At 50.0% G+C, this 19,113-nt stretch overlaps 10 protein-coding genes across 10 annotated transcripts; 5 read left to right on the top strand and 5 right to left on the bottom strand.

Annotated features, from left to right (window-relative positions):
• Positions 1–1,241: 1,241 nt before the first annotated feature.
• HO173_000384 (uncharacterized protein) lies at positions 1,242–1,898 on the top strand (the record flags this gene model as incomplete). Its single annotated transcript, XM_037302334.1, has 1 exon — positions 1,242–1,898. The coding sequence occupies one exon, from the start codon at positions 1,242–1,244 to the stop codon at positions 1,896–1,898; it is 657 nt and encodes a 218-aa protein (XP_037170913.1).
• Positions 1,899–2,469: 571 nt separating this feature from the next.
• HO173_000383 (uncharacterized protein) lies at positions 2,470–3,843 on the bottom strand (the record flags this gene model as incomplete). The annotated part of the gene is made up of 1 exon (XM_037302333.1): positions 2,470–3,843. The coding sequence occupies one exon, from the start codon at positions 3,841–3,843 to the stop codon at positions 2,470–2,472; it is 1,374 nt and encodes a 457-aa protein (XP_037170912.1).
• Positions 3,844–4,719: 876 nt separating this feature from the next.
• HO173_000382 (uncharacterized protein) lies at positions 4,720–6,318 on the bottom strand (the record flags this gene model as incomplete). Its single annotated transcript, XM_037302332.1, has 4 exons — positions 4,720–4,755; positions 4,811–5,977; positions 6,030–6,110; positions 6,172–6,318. The coding sequence occupies 4 exons, from the start codon at positions 6,316–6,318 to the stop codon at positions 4,720–4,722; spliced, it is 1,431 nt and encodes a 476-aa protein (XP_037170911.1).
• A 269-nt stretch (positions 6,319–6,587) lies between these two features.
• Positions 6,588–7,237, top strand: HO173_000381 (uncharacterized protein; the record flags this gene model as incomplete). The annotated part of the gene is made up of 4 exons (XM_037302331.1): positions 6,588–6,668; positions 6,767–6,964; positions 7,094–7,146; positions 7,201–7,237. The coding sequence occupies 4 exons, from the start codon at positions 6,588–6,590 to the stop codon at positions 7,235–7,237; spliced, it is 369 nt and encodes a 122-aa protein (XP_037170910.1).
• An 825-nt stretch (positions 7,238–8,062) lies between these two features.
• On the bottom strand, positions 8,063–9,169 carry HO173_000380 (uncharacterized protein; the record flags this gene model as incomplete). The annotated part of the gene is made up of 3 exons (XM_037302330.1): positions 8,063–8,862; positions 8,918–9,032; positions 9,131–9,169. 3 exons carry the CDS (start codon positions 9,167–9,169, stop codon positions 8,063–8,065), a joined length of 954 nt encoding a protein of 317 aa, XP_037170909.1.
• A 1,818-nt stretch (positions 9,170–10,987) lies between these two features.
• Positions 10,988–12,989, top strand: HO173_000379 (uncharacterized protein; the record flags this gene model as incomplete). The annotated part of the gene is made up of 2 exons (XM_037302329.1): positions 10,988–11,453; positions 11,515–12,989. 2 exons carry the CDS (start codon positions 10,988–10,990, stop codon positions 12,987–12,989), a joined length of 1,941 nt encoding a protein of 646 aa, XP_037170908.1.
• Positions 12,990–13,225: 236 nt separating this feature from the next.
• On the top strand, positions 13,226–14,173 carry HO173_000378 (uncharacterized protein; the record flags this gene model as incomplete). Its single annotated transcript, XM_037302328.1, has 2 exons — positions 13,226–13,324; positions 13,382–14,173. The coding sequence occupies 2 exons, from the start codon at positions 13,226–13,228 to the stop codon at positions 14,171–14,173; spliced, it is 891 nt and encodes a 296-aa protein (XP_037170907.1).
• Positions 14,174–14,974: 801 nt separating this feature from the next.
• HO173_000377 (uncharacterized protein) lies at positions 14,975–16,483 on the top strand (the record flags this gene model as incomplete). The annotated part of the gene is made up of 2 exons (XM_037302327.1): positions 14,975–16,364; positions 16,440–16,483. 2 exons carry the CDS (start codon positions 14,975–14,977, stop codon positions 16,481–16,483), a joined length of 1,434 nt encoding a protein of 477 aa, XP_037170906.1.
• A 657-nt stretch (positions 16,484–17,140) lies between these two features.
• HO173_000376 (uncharacterized protein) lies at positions 17,141–17,855 on the bottom strand (the record flags this gene model as incomplete). The annotated part of the gene is made up of 3 exons (XM_037302326.1): positions 17,141–17,562; positions 17,639–17,700; positions 17,752–17,855. 3 exons carry the CDS (start codon positions 17,853–17,855, stop codon positions 17,141–17,143), a joined length of 588 nt encoding a protein of 195 aa, XP_037170905.1.
• A 32-nt stretch (positions 17,856–17,887) lies between these two features.
• On the bottom strand, positions 17,888–18,518 carry HO173_000375 (uncharacterized protein; the record flags this gene model as incomplete). Its single annotated transcript, XM_037302325.1, has 2 exons — positions 17,888–18,295; positions 18,354–18,518. 2 exons carry the CDS (start codon positions 18,516–18,518, stop codon positions 17,888–17,890), a joined length of 573 nt encoding a protein of 190 aa, XP_037170904.1.
• Positions 18,519–19,113: the final 595 nt, after the last annotated feature.

Below are 19,113 nucleotides of genomic sequence, written 5' to 3'. Positions count from 1 at the left end.
AGTACCAGCTTTACCGAATTAATTGACTTATAATGTAGTATTGCATATAAAGTATGGTTCCAAATGACTATTTTGAAACCACTGGGGTTTTTGGTCATATAAGGTACCTTACCCGTAGGTATTTCTGAGACGGTATATATATTACTTAGTCATCTATATAGCCAATCAAGTACCCCCTCCAGTTGCCATGCTTCTACCACCACTATTTATTATCCTCGCTCTCTACATCTGACTCAGGATTAAGTAGAGCCTCTTCGATATAGTCCATACAGTAGATAGACTCGATATCTATAGGAATAGACTTATTGAATGAAGGGTGATGCGATTGAGATAGTGAAAGTAGTGGAAGTAGCTGAATAGATAGAAGTTGAGGTGTTGATGGAGAAGATACCTGAGAATTACGTCTCTACGCGGATCAATTTGGTAGGCAGCACGCTATTTATCTCTGTTTCCCAGCTTATTAACTAGCGGCGACAGGTATAAAGTCCTACTGGAGTAGTCTTGAACAGATTTGCCCCTGCGAATCACACCGGCGAACCGTGAGAGCTTATACGAAGGCTGGGGCCACTCATGAGGCGTAAGTAGGCAACAGTCTGCGATACAAGGATACGAGCATCGAAGGTTGAGAAATCACCCCACTGACATGCTTTCAGATCGCCGCGATGGTGGTTCGTAATTTGTAGTCCTCAACATTACTTTCTGTCTTCGAGCGGAGTGCCCGAGCCGAAGCCCCAATTCCGTGTACACTGCAACAAGGTCCCGGCCGATTCCGCAGATTATGTTCCCCTTGGCCTTAGGAAGCTCCATCAAGCTTCAAAGAGAGGTTTGACGGCTCGAAGGATCGAGATAGAGACTGCCTACAGGCTGGGAGGGTCTTGAGGTTGGCGAGGAAGTATTTCTCATCATAGTTTGATTAAAACACATCAGGTCTGGTCCATGGCCTTTGGAGCCACGAGCGACAGATCAAAGCTAAGGGACGAGAACGCTTTGTGACGGCTTGCTTTTTGAAGATAAGGGATGGATGTAGAAGCTGGCCGCAGAGTAGACAAAGGGACTCTGAGCAAGTCCACCTTTGTTCCGAAAGCACTTCGCAAACATAAGAAGGAGACACTGCTTCATTGCTGGTTTGTAGTACAAATACAATTCTGTCAATTGATTTGGCATTATTGCTTGCTCCTGAATTACCCAGGGCGCCTATCGCGCTTAAAAAAGTCGCCGAGACTGAATATTGAGCCGAGAGGATGACAAAGTCCAACAAGTGGACAAAAGCATCCTCGCCTCCCTCAACGCCCTCACCTATTCCAAAGCCTCCAAGTGTAGCTGACCCACAACGCATGCTCCGTCGGCCCCTCTTGGTCGCCTCGCTCGGCAATCCACCCCCACTATACAAAAATACCCTTCACTCCGCCGGCCACACACTACTATCCTCCCTCCAGCAGTATCTCTCCTACCCGCCCTTCGCCAAAAGCCGCCCTCACGGCAACGGTCTTTTCTCTAGTGGCAATGATATCACCCTCTGGCAATCACCCACTCTGATGAACGTCAGCGGCCCAGCCGTTGCTACTGCCTGGAAGACCTTCCTACGAGACCTGCCAAACGAAGATCGCACAAGGGCGAAGTTGGTCGTTGTACACGATGAACTAGAGAGTCCGCTGGGGAAAATAAAGCTCAAGGTTGGTGGGAGCGCGAGGGGGCATAACGGGCTCAAGAGTTGTGTAAGCAGCCTGGGAGGCATGGCATTTTCGCGGATTGGAGTTGGGATTGGTAGACCAGAGAGTAGGGAGAGCAGGGATGTTGCGAACTATGTTCTGAAGAAGATGAGTGTGGTGGAAGTGCAGAAGGTCATCAAAGGGGTGGAGGAGGTAGTAGAGATTCTCATGAAAATGCAGGAAGAATGATTCTCTGGTATTAAATGGACAATCAAAAGTTCAATTCATATCAAGATTGAGACTTACTGCCTTGTCATCGAGAGCAGAGTATTAGTGGGACAGGTGTGTGGTTTATATCCACCCAGTCAAGACGGCTGAACTTATCGTCGAACTGATGTTGCTCTTCACAGCACCAGATATCGAGGCACAGGACAAGCATCTCCAAGCGGCCACTGCGTCCTAAGATTGATGCAGGATTGCGAGACCGACCCTTTGGAGGATTCGGCGATTCACAAAGCTTTGGGGTTTTCAACTGACCTTTTCCTGCCATGTGTGCTGGGAATATTGCTGGGAATATTTGGCATGGATCCTGCCCTTGGGGTTCGGAATCAGATAGACTTAAGCTTACGACGGAGAACAAATCATGTATATGGTAAAGACGAGCTCCCCTAGTACAGTCAGACGTATCTTGGATCCGGGTATTGACTAGGCCCGATGACAAGGCGGATCGGAGATTTGGCCGAGACAGGTATTGAAAAATGGTTAAAATCGGATTTAGATGAAATGGGGTATCATGCTTTCAAAATATCTGCGATCTCGGTTACTCTCCCTTCCCTGCAGTCTTCGGCGTCCACCCTTCCCTCAACCCACTCATCCGTGGTGTCTTCCCCTCCCGCGGCGTTGCGCCTATGCCTCCAATCTTAGTGATCAACCTTTGCGCCGCAGGAGTCATCCCACTTTTTTTAATCCGCGGACTGCTTGTAAACCGTGGTACTGGCGTCTTCAACTCTACTTCTCTTTTCCCAATTGCAGCTCGCTTTCCTTTTGCCACTTTGTCTACCATGCGATGATGCAGTGCTTCTCGCTTGCTGTTTTCGTGGAGCTTAAACGGGTTGGGGTTGCTATCTCCACTGCCAAGGAGGAGGGGAGAGGGGCTGTCGAATGATGGGGGCGGCTCTGGCTCGGAGTCGACAAATGCGTAGCCGTTAACGCGAGGCGTAGACGCGCCGTTAAATGATGCCTCAGAGGCGGTGGGGCGAGGGCGACCTGCTATGGCGTCCTGGACTGCGGAGAGGGACGGTGATGGAGGGATATCATGTGAGGATTCTGTGGTAATTGGAGGGGGAATACGGGTATTGTCGTAGACTACCGTTCTTGGGGGAGCCCTCGAGGTTTCTTCGTTCTTCTGGGTGACTGTCTGGGTTGTGTCTTCAATAGATCCAGGAGCGAACATGAACGGGTTGTCGGGACGAGATGGCCAGGAGTCAGGCATGGCTTTCCGTGTGTCTCGGGGTTCGATAGTAGCAAGCTCCTTCCCGTCCTCAGATTCTTCTGAAGCTTTGTTGGCAGCAAGGAGCCGCTCTCGTTTCCGGTGGGCGATCTGGCGGGCAGCAGGGATTTTGTTGCCAGCCCACATCCAGGCATACTTTTCTGCTCTCTTGAGATTCTGTTTGTCCAGGAGTTTGTAAAAACTTTCATTGTCTTCACTTGTATACCTCTGCTGAAATGCGCTGAGACTCATGTTCGTGTCGACCTCTGGTCCGTTGGATTGAGTGCTGGCGGTGCTTTCGGCCGTGGACACTATTGACATAGGTGTCTCACCTTGCCATGCTTTCGGCGTCTCACCACCCCTCCCGTAAAGTCCAGACGCCGGTGTCATGCTCGTGCCTCTTCTTCCCCGCAGTCTTCTCCCATCTGGTCCAGGTGTCATAACCTCAGTGAGCTTCCGCCCCGCAGCCGCAATCCATTCGTGATCTTGCGAGTCCAGCGCATTGAGATAGTCTTGCTTCGACTCTGTCTCCAACAATCCAGGAAAGAAATCTCGAGCTATGATGTGTGATAGAGCCTCCGTGTAATCGTCCTCGTCAAGAACCTTTGCGGGGCGTTTTATTCGCTTTGGAGGTGGCGGTGGGGGCATGAGCGAGGTGTCGAAGGAACGCTTGGCGAGCGCCTTTGAATGGGAAGTCAATGCCATGATATTGCCGCATTTCTCTGTTCTCCTACTGAGCAGTTCAAGGGGTGGAGAGCCAGTCCCAGAAGTTGAGTCGGTTTGGTTGGTGAAAACTAATCAACTCAACGTGAGGATAGAAAGGGCAGCCGCTGCCGAGCACGCTAGGCATCCGGCGCTAATGCATCTCGTCGATCTCCCTCACCAAACTCAATGCCATCCTCACCATTTGTACTCAGCAATGGCATCTGTCTTAGAGGCCGAACCACTACCGCCAAAAGGAAGGATTACCATCCGCAATCCACCATTCACATACCTCCACCTCGTCCTCCTGTCCTCCAGCAACCCGCTTCCAATTTCCAACTCGCCCCCTATAGACATTCTCACAGCTCGAGCGCACCTCACCTCTGCTCTCAGTCAGTTTCTCGGAATCACGGGGACAGCTATCCCGATTGACTTTCTCAAACATGAGGGCAGAGACGTGTGGATAAGGGTTCCAAGGGAAGATGCAGCTGCTGTTGTGGGTGCACTGAGCCAGTGGGTTGGGAAGGACGGTGGAGTTAGTTGGAGGGTGAAGGGGAAAGGGCAATGGCTGGGTTTAGTTGCCGCAGAGGACGGGCATGAACTCTTCCAACCTTGAAGATGCCGAGTATTCGAGACATTGGTTCTGGGCAATGTGGGCTTAAGGAGCTTTTGGCACTGAAATCATAGCTGAGAGTGGAATCCTATGATTGATAATTCTATTGGTATCCGTGATGTCGTGTAAGTTTTACATCTCGAATGCATGATCCACTCATATCTACTCCAACCACCAGTTATGCAAGATGGAACGCCAAATTTTGATGCAGATTCGCTAACGATGATGATACCAACCAGTGCTCCATATGTTGTAGGATATACCATCTACATCATGGACATAAGTGAGCTTTGGGCATATGCCTGTTGGGGCACTGTCAGTTTTACTCGGAAGGCAGCAATCGACAGAATGACATACCATGGGCTTTATATCAGGATGCGGAACGGCATCAAATTTGTGGAATTCGAGCTTGTGCTCCGGCCCAATGTTGATATATGCTCCTTTGTTCTCGGTACTATCGCAGTACTTGGGTGCTGAAAAGACTGTAATGCAGTGTCCATCATGCTCCACCTCATACCCTTCCATTCGGACCTCGTGGCTTCGGATGACAGCTTCTAGACCGTTCGCCTCGCAAAACCTCTTGGTGACATCCGGACCAAATTGCAAGCCCACGCCTCTCTTGCTAGGGCCCCGACCAGGCATGGGCTGTGGATCTGTCCAAAGCATCTCCATCATTAGGCCTTGTTGTCCAGGTTGCCGTTGCTGATGTCTATTGAGTTTCCGAACGTCGTCAAGTGAGATCTTGTCATCAGAGAACAGACCACCGTGTAGTGTGAAGAACTTTTTGCCGATCAGAGTCGCAAGAGGTAAAGCAGAAAATGACTCTGAGAATAATTTGAACACTCGTTCTGAGTACTTGGCTTTGCATTCGCCTTCGAATCCATATACCCTGTTCATGTCGTCCGTCTCGTGGTTGCCACGATTTAGGAAGAAAGCCTTGGGATGTAACCATTTGTACGCGTAGAGAAGGAGAGCGATTTCCGTGGACCAAGAGCCTCGATCGACAAAGTCGCCGTTGAAGAGGTAGTAGTGGGATTCGGTAGGAAAGCCGTTGAGCCTGAATAGCTCCATCAAGTCGAAGAATTGACCATGGGTATCTCCGCAGACGGTTAATTGATGTCCTTTGTGCACCTCCATCTCCACCATTGTCGGTTCATCATAGACGATCTTCCTCACCGCTGCTATTATTTGGTAGACGTACTTCCGGTGCAACTTCTTGCCATTCTTGAATCTCGAGATCGTGTCATCGATGAATTCTTGCGTCATTTCCTTCCCCAGCTTAGCTCCATCGTAACTCGGATCTACGACCATAGAATCTATGTCCAGTCCCTCGAATGCAGATGGTGGGTCCCCAACTTCGATCGCCCTCAAGAATTCCACCCTCTTGACCATTTTTTCGCATTCTGCAAGCTTGAGCTTCGCATCTTTATTGCTCGGCTCTAATCTCACGACGGCTTTGAAATCTTTGACGGCGGCACGGGAGTTGAGGATGGCGGTGTTGGCGACTGCTCTCCGATAATATGCCTGTAATGATCAGTAACTGTCACTTTCTTTCTCGATGAGAAACATCACATACTTTGGCGTAGCCTGAATCAAGCTCGATGGCTTTGGTTGCGTCAGTGATGGCATAGCCATACTGCTCGAGTTTGATATTGGCCTGAGAATCATTCACGTGAGCGAAGAAAGTCCAACAAGTCTGCGATTCTGGGCGAAATAACCTGCGCTCTATTGCAGTAATAGGATGGATCTTGGTCGTACATCTCTATAGCTTTTGTGTAGGAATCTATAGCATTCAGCCATTCATGGCTCGCAAAGTATTTGTTGCCCTTTGCTTTCAGCTCGGCGGACTCGTCTTTCGGAGCCATTTTGTGAGGTTGTGATACTCGTAAGAATGGATGGTCTGAAGTAAGCCAATTTTATAGATTAAGAAGTGGATAAGTTTTACAATAACGAGCAACTCCGAGACCCAGTCTTCCACCATTCTTGTACTCTAGATCGGATATTCTTCGGTTAAATGCCGCTAACCCTTTGCAGGCGTGCTCTCCTTCTCCTTTCAGCCTCTTACTCCCTACGGTGAGCGACACCTTAATTCTTGATGAACCACGTTTTGCGTGGGAGAATTTAAACCTTCATAATGTCATCCGCCTTCGTTCCAGGGTCGCAACAACGCTACCTTCGTGCTTGTATGGTCTGTTCTATCGTTCAAACCCATGCTGTGAGTTCACTACGCTCGGCTAGGTCCCTTGTCCGTCTGGAACGAGGCACTACTTCTACCCTCAGTGAGAAACTATACTGAAGACCGCGTGTTTCTAGCGCTTCCTACGTGACGGCTGCCCGAACTGCGAGTCTTTCCTAGGTCTCGCCAACTCCTCCGACGCCGTTCAAGAATGCACATCGCAAGTCTTTGAGGGACTAATTACGCTCGCGGATCCCACAACTAGCTGGGTGGCTAGATGGCAGAGGTTGGAGGGCTGTGTAAGTGGGGTCTATGCTGTCAAGGTCGTTGGAACGGTGAGTGGGAGCATAAAAAAGCGTCGGAGCCCCTGGTCTTGTGGGGCAGGCTAGAGGCAAAGGCAGGAAATCTATAGCTCAACAGTAAGAGAGGATTACGAGCAATGCTGACATTTCTCCTTGCTACAGTTACCAGATGACGTCAAGCAAAACATTGAGGATGCGGGAGCGAGATATATTCCGTATGTAACGAGACTCTCTGAACCTACTGGGCGAGCATGCTGATCCAGATGTAGGAGAGATGGTACTGCCGATGATGATGACACAGGATGATCAGGTCCAGGATCAAGAGACTGATGGGTTTGGACCACTATGCAAGGCGCTTTGGCATGGATACATTGATTGCGTGGTTCATAGCGTATACCCGGAATAGATCCTTTAAAAGCTGCTAACGAAGAAGGGTCCTGATTGGCTTGGATTTTTGCGTTCGCGAAGGCAAGCATTGACAGGACTTTTTCAGAGAACCATCTTTCTCGCTTGAGCACTGGGATTTCATACCCGCGATGTTTTCTACGGGCCACCTCTCCGTAGCTTCTCATCAGGCTGTTGATCCAGTAGGCAGATTAAGAGCTTTTCGTCAAATCGACACCTATTCATGTTGAACCGTTAGGCCTTGTTTTGCGGACAAATATCTTCCTTCCGATGGACACACTTTCTGCTGTTCTGTGACAATCAGGCCCAAGCTCTCGTGAGATTCGATTATTTCTAATTATACAGTGCAGGTCAAAAAGGTGTCTAATCTATGTAAAAGCTGCGAAAGAAACCCTTTTAATGGCTGCAGAATTTGGGGTTTCATGCATCGAGAGAAAAGAAAGAAATGGTCTGTCGAGGCTTGATAGCCGTGAGCGTCGTAAGGCCATACATAAGCGTATTCCAAGACGTTAAAGTAAATTGGCCGTGTGAAGGGTCGAGGCAGAAAACCGAACGAAATGCTAGATGGATAGCCGCCAACGCTGATATTTATGAGTGTGTTGTCTTACGCTCAAAGTTGCAGGACAATAGCCGCTATCTTATTTCGGTCCGCATAAAATGCATAGTGTCGTGGAAAGTCGTTGACCCCGAATAGTCGCTCCCGCCTCTTTCTCATAGAACTTGCTGTTATCCTGTTGTTGCTGGGTCTCTTATTGGCCCCTGGTATGATATGAAGTCGTTCTGTGGTGTGAAGTCGTGCTGGAGTGTCATAGTGCTCTGAACAGTATCTGGCGCAGTAGGCTCTGCATGCTCTCGCATATCAGCGGAAAGTCTCTCCCGGGCCTCGACCTCCGAAACCTGGGTCTCGGGAATAGTGCTTTTGACGGGTTTGCCCTCGTCGATTCGCATCTGATCCGCAGCACGCGCTGTTGCCTCAAGAGCAAGACTCCTAGCAGAAGGCTCAGAAGCTAGACTGCTTGCCTCTTCAGGTGCTACTCCCGGCTTTTGAGCTTTCTCCTTGCCAGTAGAACCTTCGCCTGCAGCGCCAACCTCGGTCATGCTAGGGGAGGCCATGCCCTGGTTTGGCGCACCCTGTAGTGATGGTCGCGGGGTCTTCTTCCTCTTTGGAAGGGGTTGATATTCTTCTCCGCGCGCTGCAGCTTCTGCAACCTTGGCTTCGTATTCTGCCTTACTTGGACGTCCTCGCTTCTTCTTCGGTGGTCCCCCAGAAATCGAAGCTGTAGCGCCTTGACCAGTGGCAGGATCGCTCGAAGTGTTTACTGGAGGAAAGTTGAATGGCTGTATCACTCGGTCCGCTACTGAGGGAACGTTTTCGCCGGGAGCTGGACGCTTTGTCTTTGGCTTCGAAGCACTCTGCGGGGACGGTTGTTCGAAAGCGACCATAGGTTGGACAGGGACCGTGAATCGAACGCGGGCGTTTGCTAGGAGGTGTTGCCAGACTACTATGCATGAGGAGACGGAGCGACCTGTAAGCAAGATATTCAGCCCCTGCCAACTCTTCACGGTCCATTCCCTGCGCACCATTTGGCAATGCTATCTCGTACCAGCTAGGCTGAATACCTCTTTCTTGAATGAGGTTCATTAGGTCAAGAGGATTTATCGAAGAGCTCTTGAGGATCTCAGCGAGAAAGTAACGCTGTCCCACATTAGTCTCAGAACATACCACAGCAGGTCAGCGTATGAGGACATGATGGAACAGCAACAGGAATCTGAGGGGCTTGTAGGGTCACTTACTACTTCGTTATCGCCAAAAGGCTGCTCCATAGCAGCCATTGCGAATAATGATTGTGGTTTGATTGTGGTTTGATAGGGCCTGAGCCGTGTGTAGAAAGCGCAGGAGGGTGCAAAACTGAGGAAATAGAAATGAAGATTCAAAGAGTATTACGGATAGTACGGTTGGAAGGAAAGTGATTGAGGGTTTGATTTGTCCTCAAAGGTCATGGAAGTAAAGTGCATTAAAGATTGGGAGTAACGACTGTTGTTGTGACAAGGCACGGCGAAGTTCAATAGACTCCAAAAGAAGGAAAGCTGAGACGTGGCCAAAGAGACAAGAAGGAGAGAAGAATTAAAGAGAAAATGGGTCACGCGGATTATAGGATGTTGCAAGTTAAAAAGTGCTCTTTGGCCATGAGAGCTCCCTTTACCTCGTAAGTAGCTTTCTGTCGCTGCACGACCAAGTACCAACGGGATTTTTTAGATTTTTAGCCGCTATTCTCTGCCTAAGAAACGTGGCCGATGCAAGCTTCCCTTTCTTGAAGCTTCGTTTGCTTCGTTGCTTTTTCTCAGCAACACACATGGAACATTTCAATGTGTCGCGGACAAACTCGGCCTCGAGAAGCGTGTCGGATTTTGAGGGTATCCGGAAGAAGTATCCCAATGCCTTGGTAGGATTGGTCAACCCATCTGCCGAATCGGAGAAGAGAGTCCTCTGCAAGCCCCCCTGACTAGCTTTGAACGATCAGACCCTCGAGCCCTCGACCTCGTTCTGAATGAAAGTACATGGCTTCCATATGTACGTGCTGGAAGATGCAAAGGATGGAGGATGGCATGGTTGGAATCGTCAAAGTGTTTACAAGTTGAAGAATTTCTGCTTCCCTCGGTCATATTATTATATACTACTGGTTCCCCACGGGAGAATGCGCGAAAATGGTCGCGACCAACAGTATCGAGACACATCATCATCATGCAACGTGGTTTCCTTTAAGTCTTAGTCCATGTACCTCCCTCATCCTCATCCGTCAAGTGTTTGGCCAGGCGGTGCGATTGAGACGAGCGATTGTTGCCTGTGCTATGAGTACTATCAGGTATCGTTCTGAAGCCATTGCACTTGCTCTATTCTTCTTCTGAAATCCATGTTGCTTAGTTGAAGCGCAGCGCTGGCTATGTGTGTGGTGCTTTGCCTTGCATCTACCATTATGCGCTTCTTGAAATGCCATGAACACGGCTCGTTCCTGTATTTAGATTTCGAAAATAAATCAATTTCTATAAATTTCAATATTCTGGAACTGCTAGGCCGTACTTGCCGAGGAGGTGTGAATCTCAAAAAAGCCGAAGCGTTTCCCAATTCACCTTCATCACGAACTCACCCGTGAACTGAACTGACCACCAGAGATCGAAAAGTTGTGGGACTGTGAACAGTGAATGCGATAGAAAGTTTGCCTTTGCTGTGTGCTCCAGTGGGATTTGGGTGAGATCTACCTACATTTAATGGGGCTAGAGACCTGGTGAGACGGCCCTGGGAAGCAATACTGGTTCTTTCAAAGCTACCTACTGCATTCACTCTTTTCGACACGTGAATGTATCAGAGTTGGCTGTAGTTATTTGCTTGGCAACATTGCCCGTCCTTCATTCGTATCATCACGGTCTCTCCCTCCAGTGGCATGTGAGCAAGGAAAGAAAAGAAGCTTGCAGAAGATCGTATGCCCTCACAAACGCGGTTACCTGTCAGTAGAGTCTGGATCACTATCCTGTGTTTGCCATGTGCGGGGATCATCCTCAGCGACCCTTCAATCGCCATTCATCATTCACCGTATTGCAACCTCACCCTCAACACTCCTTTCATCGTACCGCCTTATGCCGAGGCCCACCACCATGACGGAACCCAAACGATCAAGAAGACATAAGATCTTGGAGAATAGGGTTGAAGAGCTACATTTGGAGAATGGAGATGCCCCGGGCAGGTTGGGGAAAGAGATCAAGGAGGAGGCTACAAATAGCGACGGGTCCTCACCTAAGGATACTTCCATGAAATCCTTTTCACAATCGCCCATAAAGACAGAAATACCTACGCAGTCACCTTCTACGTCAAGCGAGAAGCATGAGGAGGTCGTGGGTGGCGAAGTGACTGTGAAGCTGGAGCCAGGTCATCCCCCCAAGCTCGCTCGCAGCACCTCCCACAAGATTATATCTAAGCCAGCTCCTTTATTTCACGATCACCCGAGTAAGACCGAAGAGTCCAGACATACCTTCCAGGTGCTAGAACAATGTTCCTACACCTCGAAGTACATTGGGTCTACGGAGCATGGCTCTATGGATTGCGACTGCGCAGAGGAGTGGGGTAAGCCAACTCCACATGCTTGTAACCCTGTTTGTGCAGGCATACTGAATATTCGGTATAGATAGCTTCACGAAGACCAACTCAGCATGTGGGAACGACTCAGACTGCATCAATCGTGCGACGAAGATGGAATGTGTCAGCGATTGTGGATGTGGAGCTGAGTGCCAAAACCAAAGATTCCAACGACGACAATTCGCAGACGTGACGGTCTTCAAAACAGAGAAGAAAGGTTATGGTCTACGAGCTGATACAGATCTTAATCCTGATGATTTCATTTACGAGTATATTGGAGAGGTCATCGACGAAGCCCGCTTCCGCCGCCGCATGGTCCAATACGACGAAGAAGGCATAAAGCATTTCTACTTCATGTCCCTCACGAAAGGTGAATTCGTCGATGCCACTAAGAAAGGCAACTTGGGGAGATTCTGCAACCATTCCTGTAATCCAAATTGTTACGTGGACAAGTGGGTGGTGGGTGAAAAACTTCGAATGGGTATCTTTGCTGAGCGGAAAATCAAAGCCGGTGAAGAACTTGTATTCAATTACAACGTTGATAGGTATGGTACTGATCCACAGCCTTGCTATTGTGGTGAGCCCAATTGCACTGGCTTCATCGGTGGTAAGACTCAAACCGAGCGTGCAACTAAATTGTCAAATACAACAATCGAGGCCCTCGGTATCGAAGATGGCGATGGTTGGGATACCGCCGTCGCGAAGAAGTCCCGCAAGAAGAAGGTTGGGGAAGAGGATGAAGAGTACGTCAACAATGTCCAACCCAAATCCCTGGATGAGGATGGCGTCACCAAGGTCATGGCCACCTTAATGCAATGCAGGGAGAAATGGATCGCCGTCAAGCTGCTAGGTCGAATCCAGCGCTGCGATGACGAACGAGTGCGTAATCGGGTCGTCAAGATGCATGGGTATCAAATCCTCAATTCGACCCTAATTCTATGGAAAGAGGACTTCAACGTCGTTCTACAAGTCTTCGATATCCTCGGCAAATTCCCTCTTCTAACACGAAACAAGATCAACGACTCCAAGATAGAAGCAACTGTCGAGAGTTTGAAAGATTGTGGCGATGACATGGTGAATTCACAAGCTCAGGGGCTCTTGGATGCATGGAGTAAACTCGAAGTCGCTTACCGCATACCTCGTAAGAAGCGCGATGTACTAAACAACACGACTACCACCACCCCGGAATTTACGAATCGCTCGGGACGGCGGGATTCAAGTCGCGAAGAACGAAAGGCGCGCTCCAGGTCCCGTTCACGATCGAAGTCCAGGTCACGCTCACGATCAATCGACGCTCCAAAAGGACCAGCAGCACCCAATGGCCCACGGTCAAACTTCCCTCAGCGAGGTCCTGGTTTCTATAATGGGCCCAGAGGTTCCTATCGGTCGCGACCTTTCGGTGCGTTGCCTGAAGGCTGGTTTGCGGCGCAGGATGACGACGGCAGGACGTATTACTACGATCTGAGTGGCAAAACGACGTGGCAGAGACCCACGATGGTAGCGCGGCCACCACCCCCCTCCTAAACCTACTTCTACAAACAAAGCGCTTGAAGACATAATCAACCAGATCACGAGTGCGAAAGCCAATACTCCGAAAGAGAAACCAGCACCCTCGGCGACCCCGCAGGCCGTCAATGGCAACGCAAAAAAGGATACCAAAGGTGGCCCAGAAAAGTGGCGTACTTACGGGGAAGAGAAGCAGAAGAAATTATATGAGAACACGGTAAGCCAAGAATGACTAGGCGTGAAATGTTACGCAGATGCTAATAGAGACAAAGCTGTTTCCACATATCAAGTATGTAATGGACAAATTCAAGGGCAAGCTACCGAAGGACGATCTGAAGCGTTTCGCGAAAGAGGTGAGACCGTACTGATGGATGCACCGTAGATGGTTCGCTAACAGACGGCGTGCGAAGATTTCGAAGAAGCTTGTGAGCTCGGATTTTAAGAACCATAGGGTAGAAGATCCCACCAAGATTTCGTCTCGACAAGAAAAGCACGTGAAGAAGTATGTCAAAGACTACTTTGACAAAGCGGTTGCCAAGAAACGAGAGCATGAAAAGAACAAAGCCGAGCGAAGGAGCAAGGAAGGAGAGTCGGCAGCATCACCTACTTCGGCAACGGTTGCTGAGGTGAAGAAGGAGGAAGAGGAAAGCGATGGGGATCAGGATATGGCAATGTCGGATGACGAGGAATATGAGAAGCCGAAGCTGGAGTCAGCAACACCTGTGACACCATCAGACCAACTGTTGCAAGCCGAGGGACTCAAGCGTAAGAGAGTCAACGATGAGGATCCTGCTAGCATGAAGCTCGAGTACAATGAAGCGACGCCAAGCAAGCGGCTCAAATCCGAGAGTCCGCCGCCGCCGCCGCCGCCGCCACCGCCCCCAGCCGATGGCACACCTCCGGATCCAATGTCTTTCTCCAACGGAGAAATGGATGATGTTAATCAACATAACTATGAGGCCAATAGATCGCTAAGCTACATAGAGTCAATGGGAGTGTCGCCAGAAAACAATCGTGACGTTTTCCCACACCGATCCACTTCAAACGATACCACAAGAGCGGTCGAAGATGATGTTGATATCTCAGGCAATGCCCACACTCCAGATACACCGAGCGACCCGGAGTATGATGAGCATGAACGACTTTTTGGTGGCCATGGGCAGAGGCATCTTTCTGATATCGAGGTACATGGGGCCGCGTAAGAATCTATCAACGTACCTCAAAAGGACGTTGACTTGGGCCATGGTGGGAGCAGCTTCCAGGGTATCTCGAAGGTACCTTGTAAAATAGGCCGAATGACAATAGACCAGGCGGGCAGGAGGGGCATTTCTCGCAGCCAGCCTCGGTTACGTTTGCAAATATCAATTTTTCTTGCTGCTGAGTCTGTATCTACTCATACGTTCCGTTTGAAAGTCTCGACAAAAGGAAGTAGAAGCGAACAAGGTAGCTGAAGGGTTAAGTAACAAAAAAGACGACGGATAAGGTAGAGTAACCCTGCAACGTTAATACTTTAGGTACTACAGTAGTACTCGTGCAACATGAGGAAGCTTCAGAGCGGTCACCACCGTTGCTAAGCGCCAACTTCCAACCACCAAAACTTTGCCCCTCGAGCTCCTTCACTTCCCGCCCCCACCCTCCCAAGTCGTCCCACAAATGTCAATATTGAATGGATTGGACCTAGGTAACCCGTATTCTTGTCCATCCGACTGCAATCCAATTGCCATCCAATTGCCATCCAATTGCCATCAGGAGGTAATCATCTTGGAAAATTCCGCAAGACAGGACATAAACCAAAACCCCTCTACCTGAACCCTCTGCAACCGACCCCGCATTTGGTCAAACAGAGCAGGCCATAGTGTATCACAACACCACCTCTCTGCCTCCTTAACCCCAGGATAACCTCAGCCATGTCTTCCATCCTTCGGGCATCGTCTCGCCTCCGGCCTCTCACTTGTCTCTCTATCATAAGGCCCATCACAACAACGACGAAACCCGCGGCCAGTATGGCGACTGCACAGGTAGCTGAGCAGACGGGCTCTGAGAGACCTTTCTTTCCTGACGAACCTTTCAAACCACACATGCGTACTGCAATTCCCGGTCCGGAGAGTAAGAAGGCCATCGAGGATTTAGACAAGGTCTTTGATACGAGAAGTCTGAACATGATGGTCAATTACCAGAACAGCTTTGGAAATTACATTGCCGATCTGGATGGGAACGTCTTGCTTGACGTATATGCACAAATCGCTTCAATACCAGTAGGCTACAGTAACCCGACACTGCTTGCAACCGCAACTTCGCCAGAGATGGCCAGCGCAATCATCAACCGCCCAGCCCTAGGCAATTTCCCCCAGCACGACTGGGCAGAAATCCTCCGGACTGGCGTCCTTAAAGTTGCACCAAAAGGTCTTGACCAGGTCTTCACAGCAATGGCAGGTTCCGACGCCAACGAGGTGGCATACAAGGCCGCTTTCATGTGGAAACGCCGCCAAGAACGTGGTGGCGCCGATGTTGAATTCTCTGCCGAAGAGATATCCTCGGCCATGAATAATAAGTCTCCCGGCTCTCCTCACATGTCAATCCTTTCCTTCAAATCCGCCTTCCATGGTCGCCTATTCGGAAGTCTTTCTACTACTCGCAGCAAACCAGTTCACAAGCTCGACATCCCAGCCTTCGACTGGCCTCAAGCGTCATTTCCTCTCCTCAAGTACCCTCTTGCGGAGAATGCAAGTGAGAACGCGGCCGAAGAGGCACGCTGCCTTGCCGAGACCGAAGACCTGATCAAGACCTTCCACAATCCTGTTGCAGCTGTAGTAGTCGAGCCTGTCCAGTCCGAAGGCGGAGACAATCACGCCTCTCCAACATTCTTCAGGGGCCTTCGCGAAATCACAAGACGACACGACGTTATGTTCATCGTTGACGAGGTACAGACTGGTGTTGGTGCGACGGGGAAGTTCTGGGCGCACGACCATTGGAACATGGCCGACCCACCGGATATGGTCACGTTTTCGAAGAAAGCTCAAACGGCCGGCTACTACTTCGCAAACCCCGATCTCCGACCTAATAAACCATACCGTCAATTCAATACCTGGATGGGAGATCCAGCCCGAGCCATCCTCTTCAGAGCCATCATTCAGGAAATCGAGAGACTCAACCTGGTGGAATCCACTGCCCAAGTTGGCGAGTACCTCTACTCGGGACTTGAGAGACTGGCGGAGCGCTATCCCAACGAGATTCAGAATCTGCGTGGGAAGGGCCAGGGCACATTCCTTGCATGGGACAGCCCTAGGAGGGATAACACTTTGAAGAGGGCGAAGGGGTTGGGAATTAACATTGGAGGCAGCGGAGAGAGGGCCGTCAGGTTGAGGCCAATGTTGGTTTTCCAAAAGCATCATGGTGAGTTTGTTTTCTGTCGTCCTGAACCGGGCGACTTGGGAAAGGCACGAAGCTGACATTCGAATTCTTCATTAGCGGACATCCTCCTTGAGGCGACTGAAAAGCTGGTTTCGACATGATGGATGCTACTCTGACATGGGCATGATTCTCTGAGCAAGCGAGCAACCATGTCTATCTTCAATTGAAGGAAAAATACCCACGCATAAGAACATACGGTATACGGCTCCTGACGTGATGCTATATGCCCTTGTTGTCCGAGAGTTCGAAGAATCTCCGAACGATACCGGCTCCAACTTCGCTTTCCTGCAACCAATTTTATCTGATCTCTGAGCCGTAACAGTCAAGAACGTCGTCATCTGCGAGGCTCCTCTCTTGAGTATCTCTAGTCTCTGAGACTCTCTAACCTCTCAGTCATGTCTGCGACGGCACTTCCATCACTACGCCGTCATTGATTACACTGATGCAATTTTGCATTGAGGTTGTGGACGGCTTGTAGCGCTTGAGAGACTCAACAATCGACTCTTTGGGAGAGGTTTCCGTTGAGGGCTGCAGGAGTTAAAGGGCAAGAGCAACGAAGAAGAGGCATCAATGAGGTGCTTTCGCACGAGGTGGGTCAGAGTGTGGGAACACGGTACCGAGGAGCAGCGAATGCTGGTACAAGGACGTTTAACCATGAGTCAATTTAACATTTGATGCTTCAAGCTTCAAGCTTCAACCATTGGCGCCTCCCCCTCCACGCCTCCTTCCAATTTATCTATGTACCTCCTGCGCCGAACTCAGCATAAACCTAGATAGGAAGACTCCTCATCCTGCTTCGCAGCTTGCCCTAACTTGGGACTGGTATCCAACAAAGCTTTATCATAATCCGTCCTAGGTTCCTTCTTTGTCGGGCTTGGCGGCCCTGGTAAGATCGTTCCACCACAACCACCACCACTCCCCGCATTCGACATCATCCCCATACTCTGGCTACCTCGGCTACCGAGCCGTATCTTATAATGGTGCGATCCATCGCTCGTGTTTGCGTAACCGGACGAGGTACGAAGTCCCAGGGAGCGGAGGTAGGGCTGGTTGTTGACGCAGTGGGGGAAGTATTTTTGAAGGATGAGGGTATACAGCTGATGGGCGGCGGGGGTAGAGGCGACGATGATGCCGATATTCTGTTCGAGGCAAGACCAGAACACCACGGGCACGGTGTGCCCTGAGAGACGACGTGTCAACATCGAGACAGGATTTTGATGCTTTTGGTTTAGGTCTGGACGAGACGCAATGCTTACAGGTAAAGTCCTTGTCTGCGAAGTCGACGGACGTGGCTCTGAGAATCGCGCATGCGGCAGTGCTTCTAGGATGTCAGTCTCGCAGCTTTGACCGGTGTCTCGTGGCATCTCACAAGAGGCCAAGTCCGAGGAGGACGAAAAGACTGATCTTCCGGCCGAGTTTCGCCTGTAGATTCCGGAGGAAGAATATGGGCAGGCCGACGCACAGGAAGTCCATCAAGGCCGCGGCACCTGAGTCCGCATCAGTGTTTATTCAGATTCCAAGATGTGGAGCCACATGCCACACTGGGTCTTGGCGATGATGGTCAAATCTAAGGGTGGGATGCAACGCGCCTTGATTTCCCTGTCCCACGTACCCTGAATCGGGATACATGCGAGGAGGATGGACAGCAAAGTAGCAGTGCTCATGACGGCGAAGAATGCGAGGAAGATGTATGTGTACTTGAAGAATTCCCGGTGTGTGGGAGGTACCATACGTAGAACCAAGAGACACACAGAGACTCTGACGAGAAAGGTCCCAATAGTATAGAGAACCTCAAGGATTTGAGTCATGAGAAGGACATTCCTGATCTGGTCAGGCTGTAAGTACTCGATATGTCGTCCAAACCCGTTGTCCACCCCAAAGGTTGTGACGATGCCCTGGGCAACAGCAAAGCCCTGAAGGATGCCGTTAGCGGGCAACTGTCTCGGAGGGACTTCCTGTGGATCAGCTTACCATAGCAATCACGATCGTCCAGTCATCGGCGCCTGCTGCTTTACGGAGAAATGCTCGAGTATACACACGCAACAAAACGAGCAATGATGCAATGGACACGGTGATCCATTGATTAGCGATTAGGCTGGGTCCACGACTTTCGTTTGGGGGCAATGGGACAGACATTGTTCAAGTGGATAGCAAGATGGAGGAAGAGGGAGGGAGAAGAAAGAAGACGATGTTGAATGAGAGAAGTTGGACGGTATGGGTTTCGGAAGTACAAGGCACGATGCCTATACAAGAGTAGGGAGGAGTCAAATTATTAAAATGCTCTAGCAGCCAGCCAATCCGGCAGTGACGGAAGTCTCGTGTCCAGGAAAGAGTCTGTCAGAGGCACTATAGGCCGGAATGGTAGCCCATGACCGTCCTGCTTGCCTTTGCCTTTCCACATATCCTGCCACAAGTCTCGGAACTTGATTTCACGTCTAGGATTAAAGGATTGGCTGGACGGGATGAGTCTTGATTTCAAATCCATCAATTGCCAACGTCTTAGGTGACAGGATCTCTCATGATTGTAAACGCAAAGATCGTACTTCATCATGTATATTGCGAATCATGACCAGTTGAGCGAAGAGGTAACGTTAAGGTCGTGAGCAACCTGGAGGAGAAAGGTCCCGGACCACGGGCGGCAATCGGGGTGGCTGGAACCCTAAGAGCGTCCCTAAATCGAAGCTCTCTAGGTGCGGAAATGCCCCAAACGCAGGCTTTGGATCAAAGTAGA

The sequence above is a fragment of the Letharia columbiana genome, assembly GCF_014066305.1.
Source record: "Letharia columbiana isolate WasteWater2 chromosome Unknown Sc0000000_s0, whole genome shotgun sequence".
Lineage (NCBI taxonomy): Eukaryota > Fungi > Ascomycota > Lecanoromycetes > Lecanorales > Parmeliaceae > Letharia > Letharia columbiana.
This window is presented reverse-complemented; position numbering and strand designations above follow the sequence as displayed.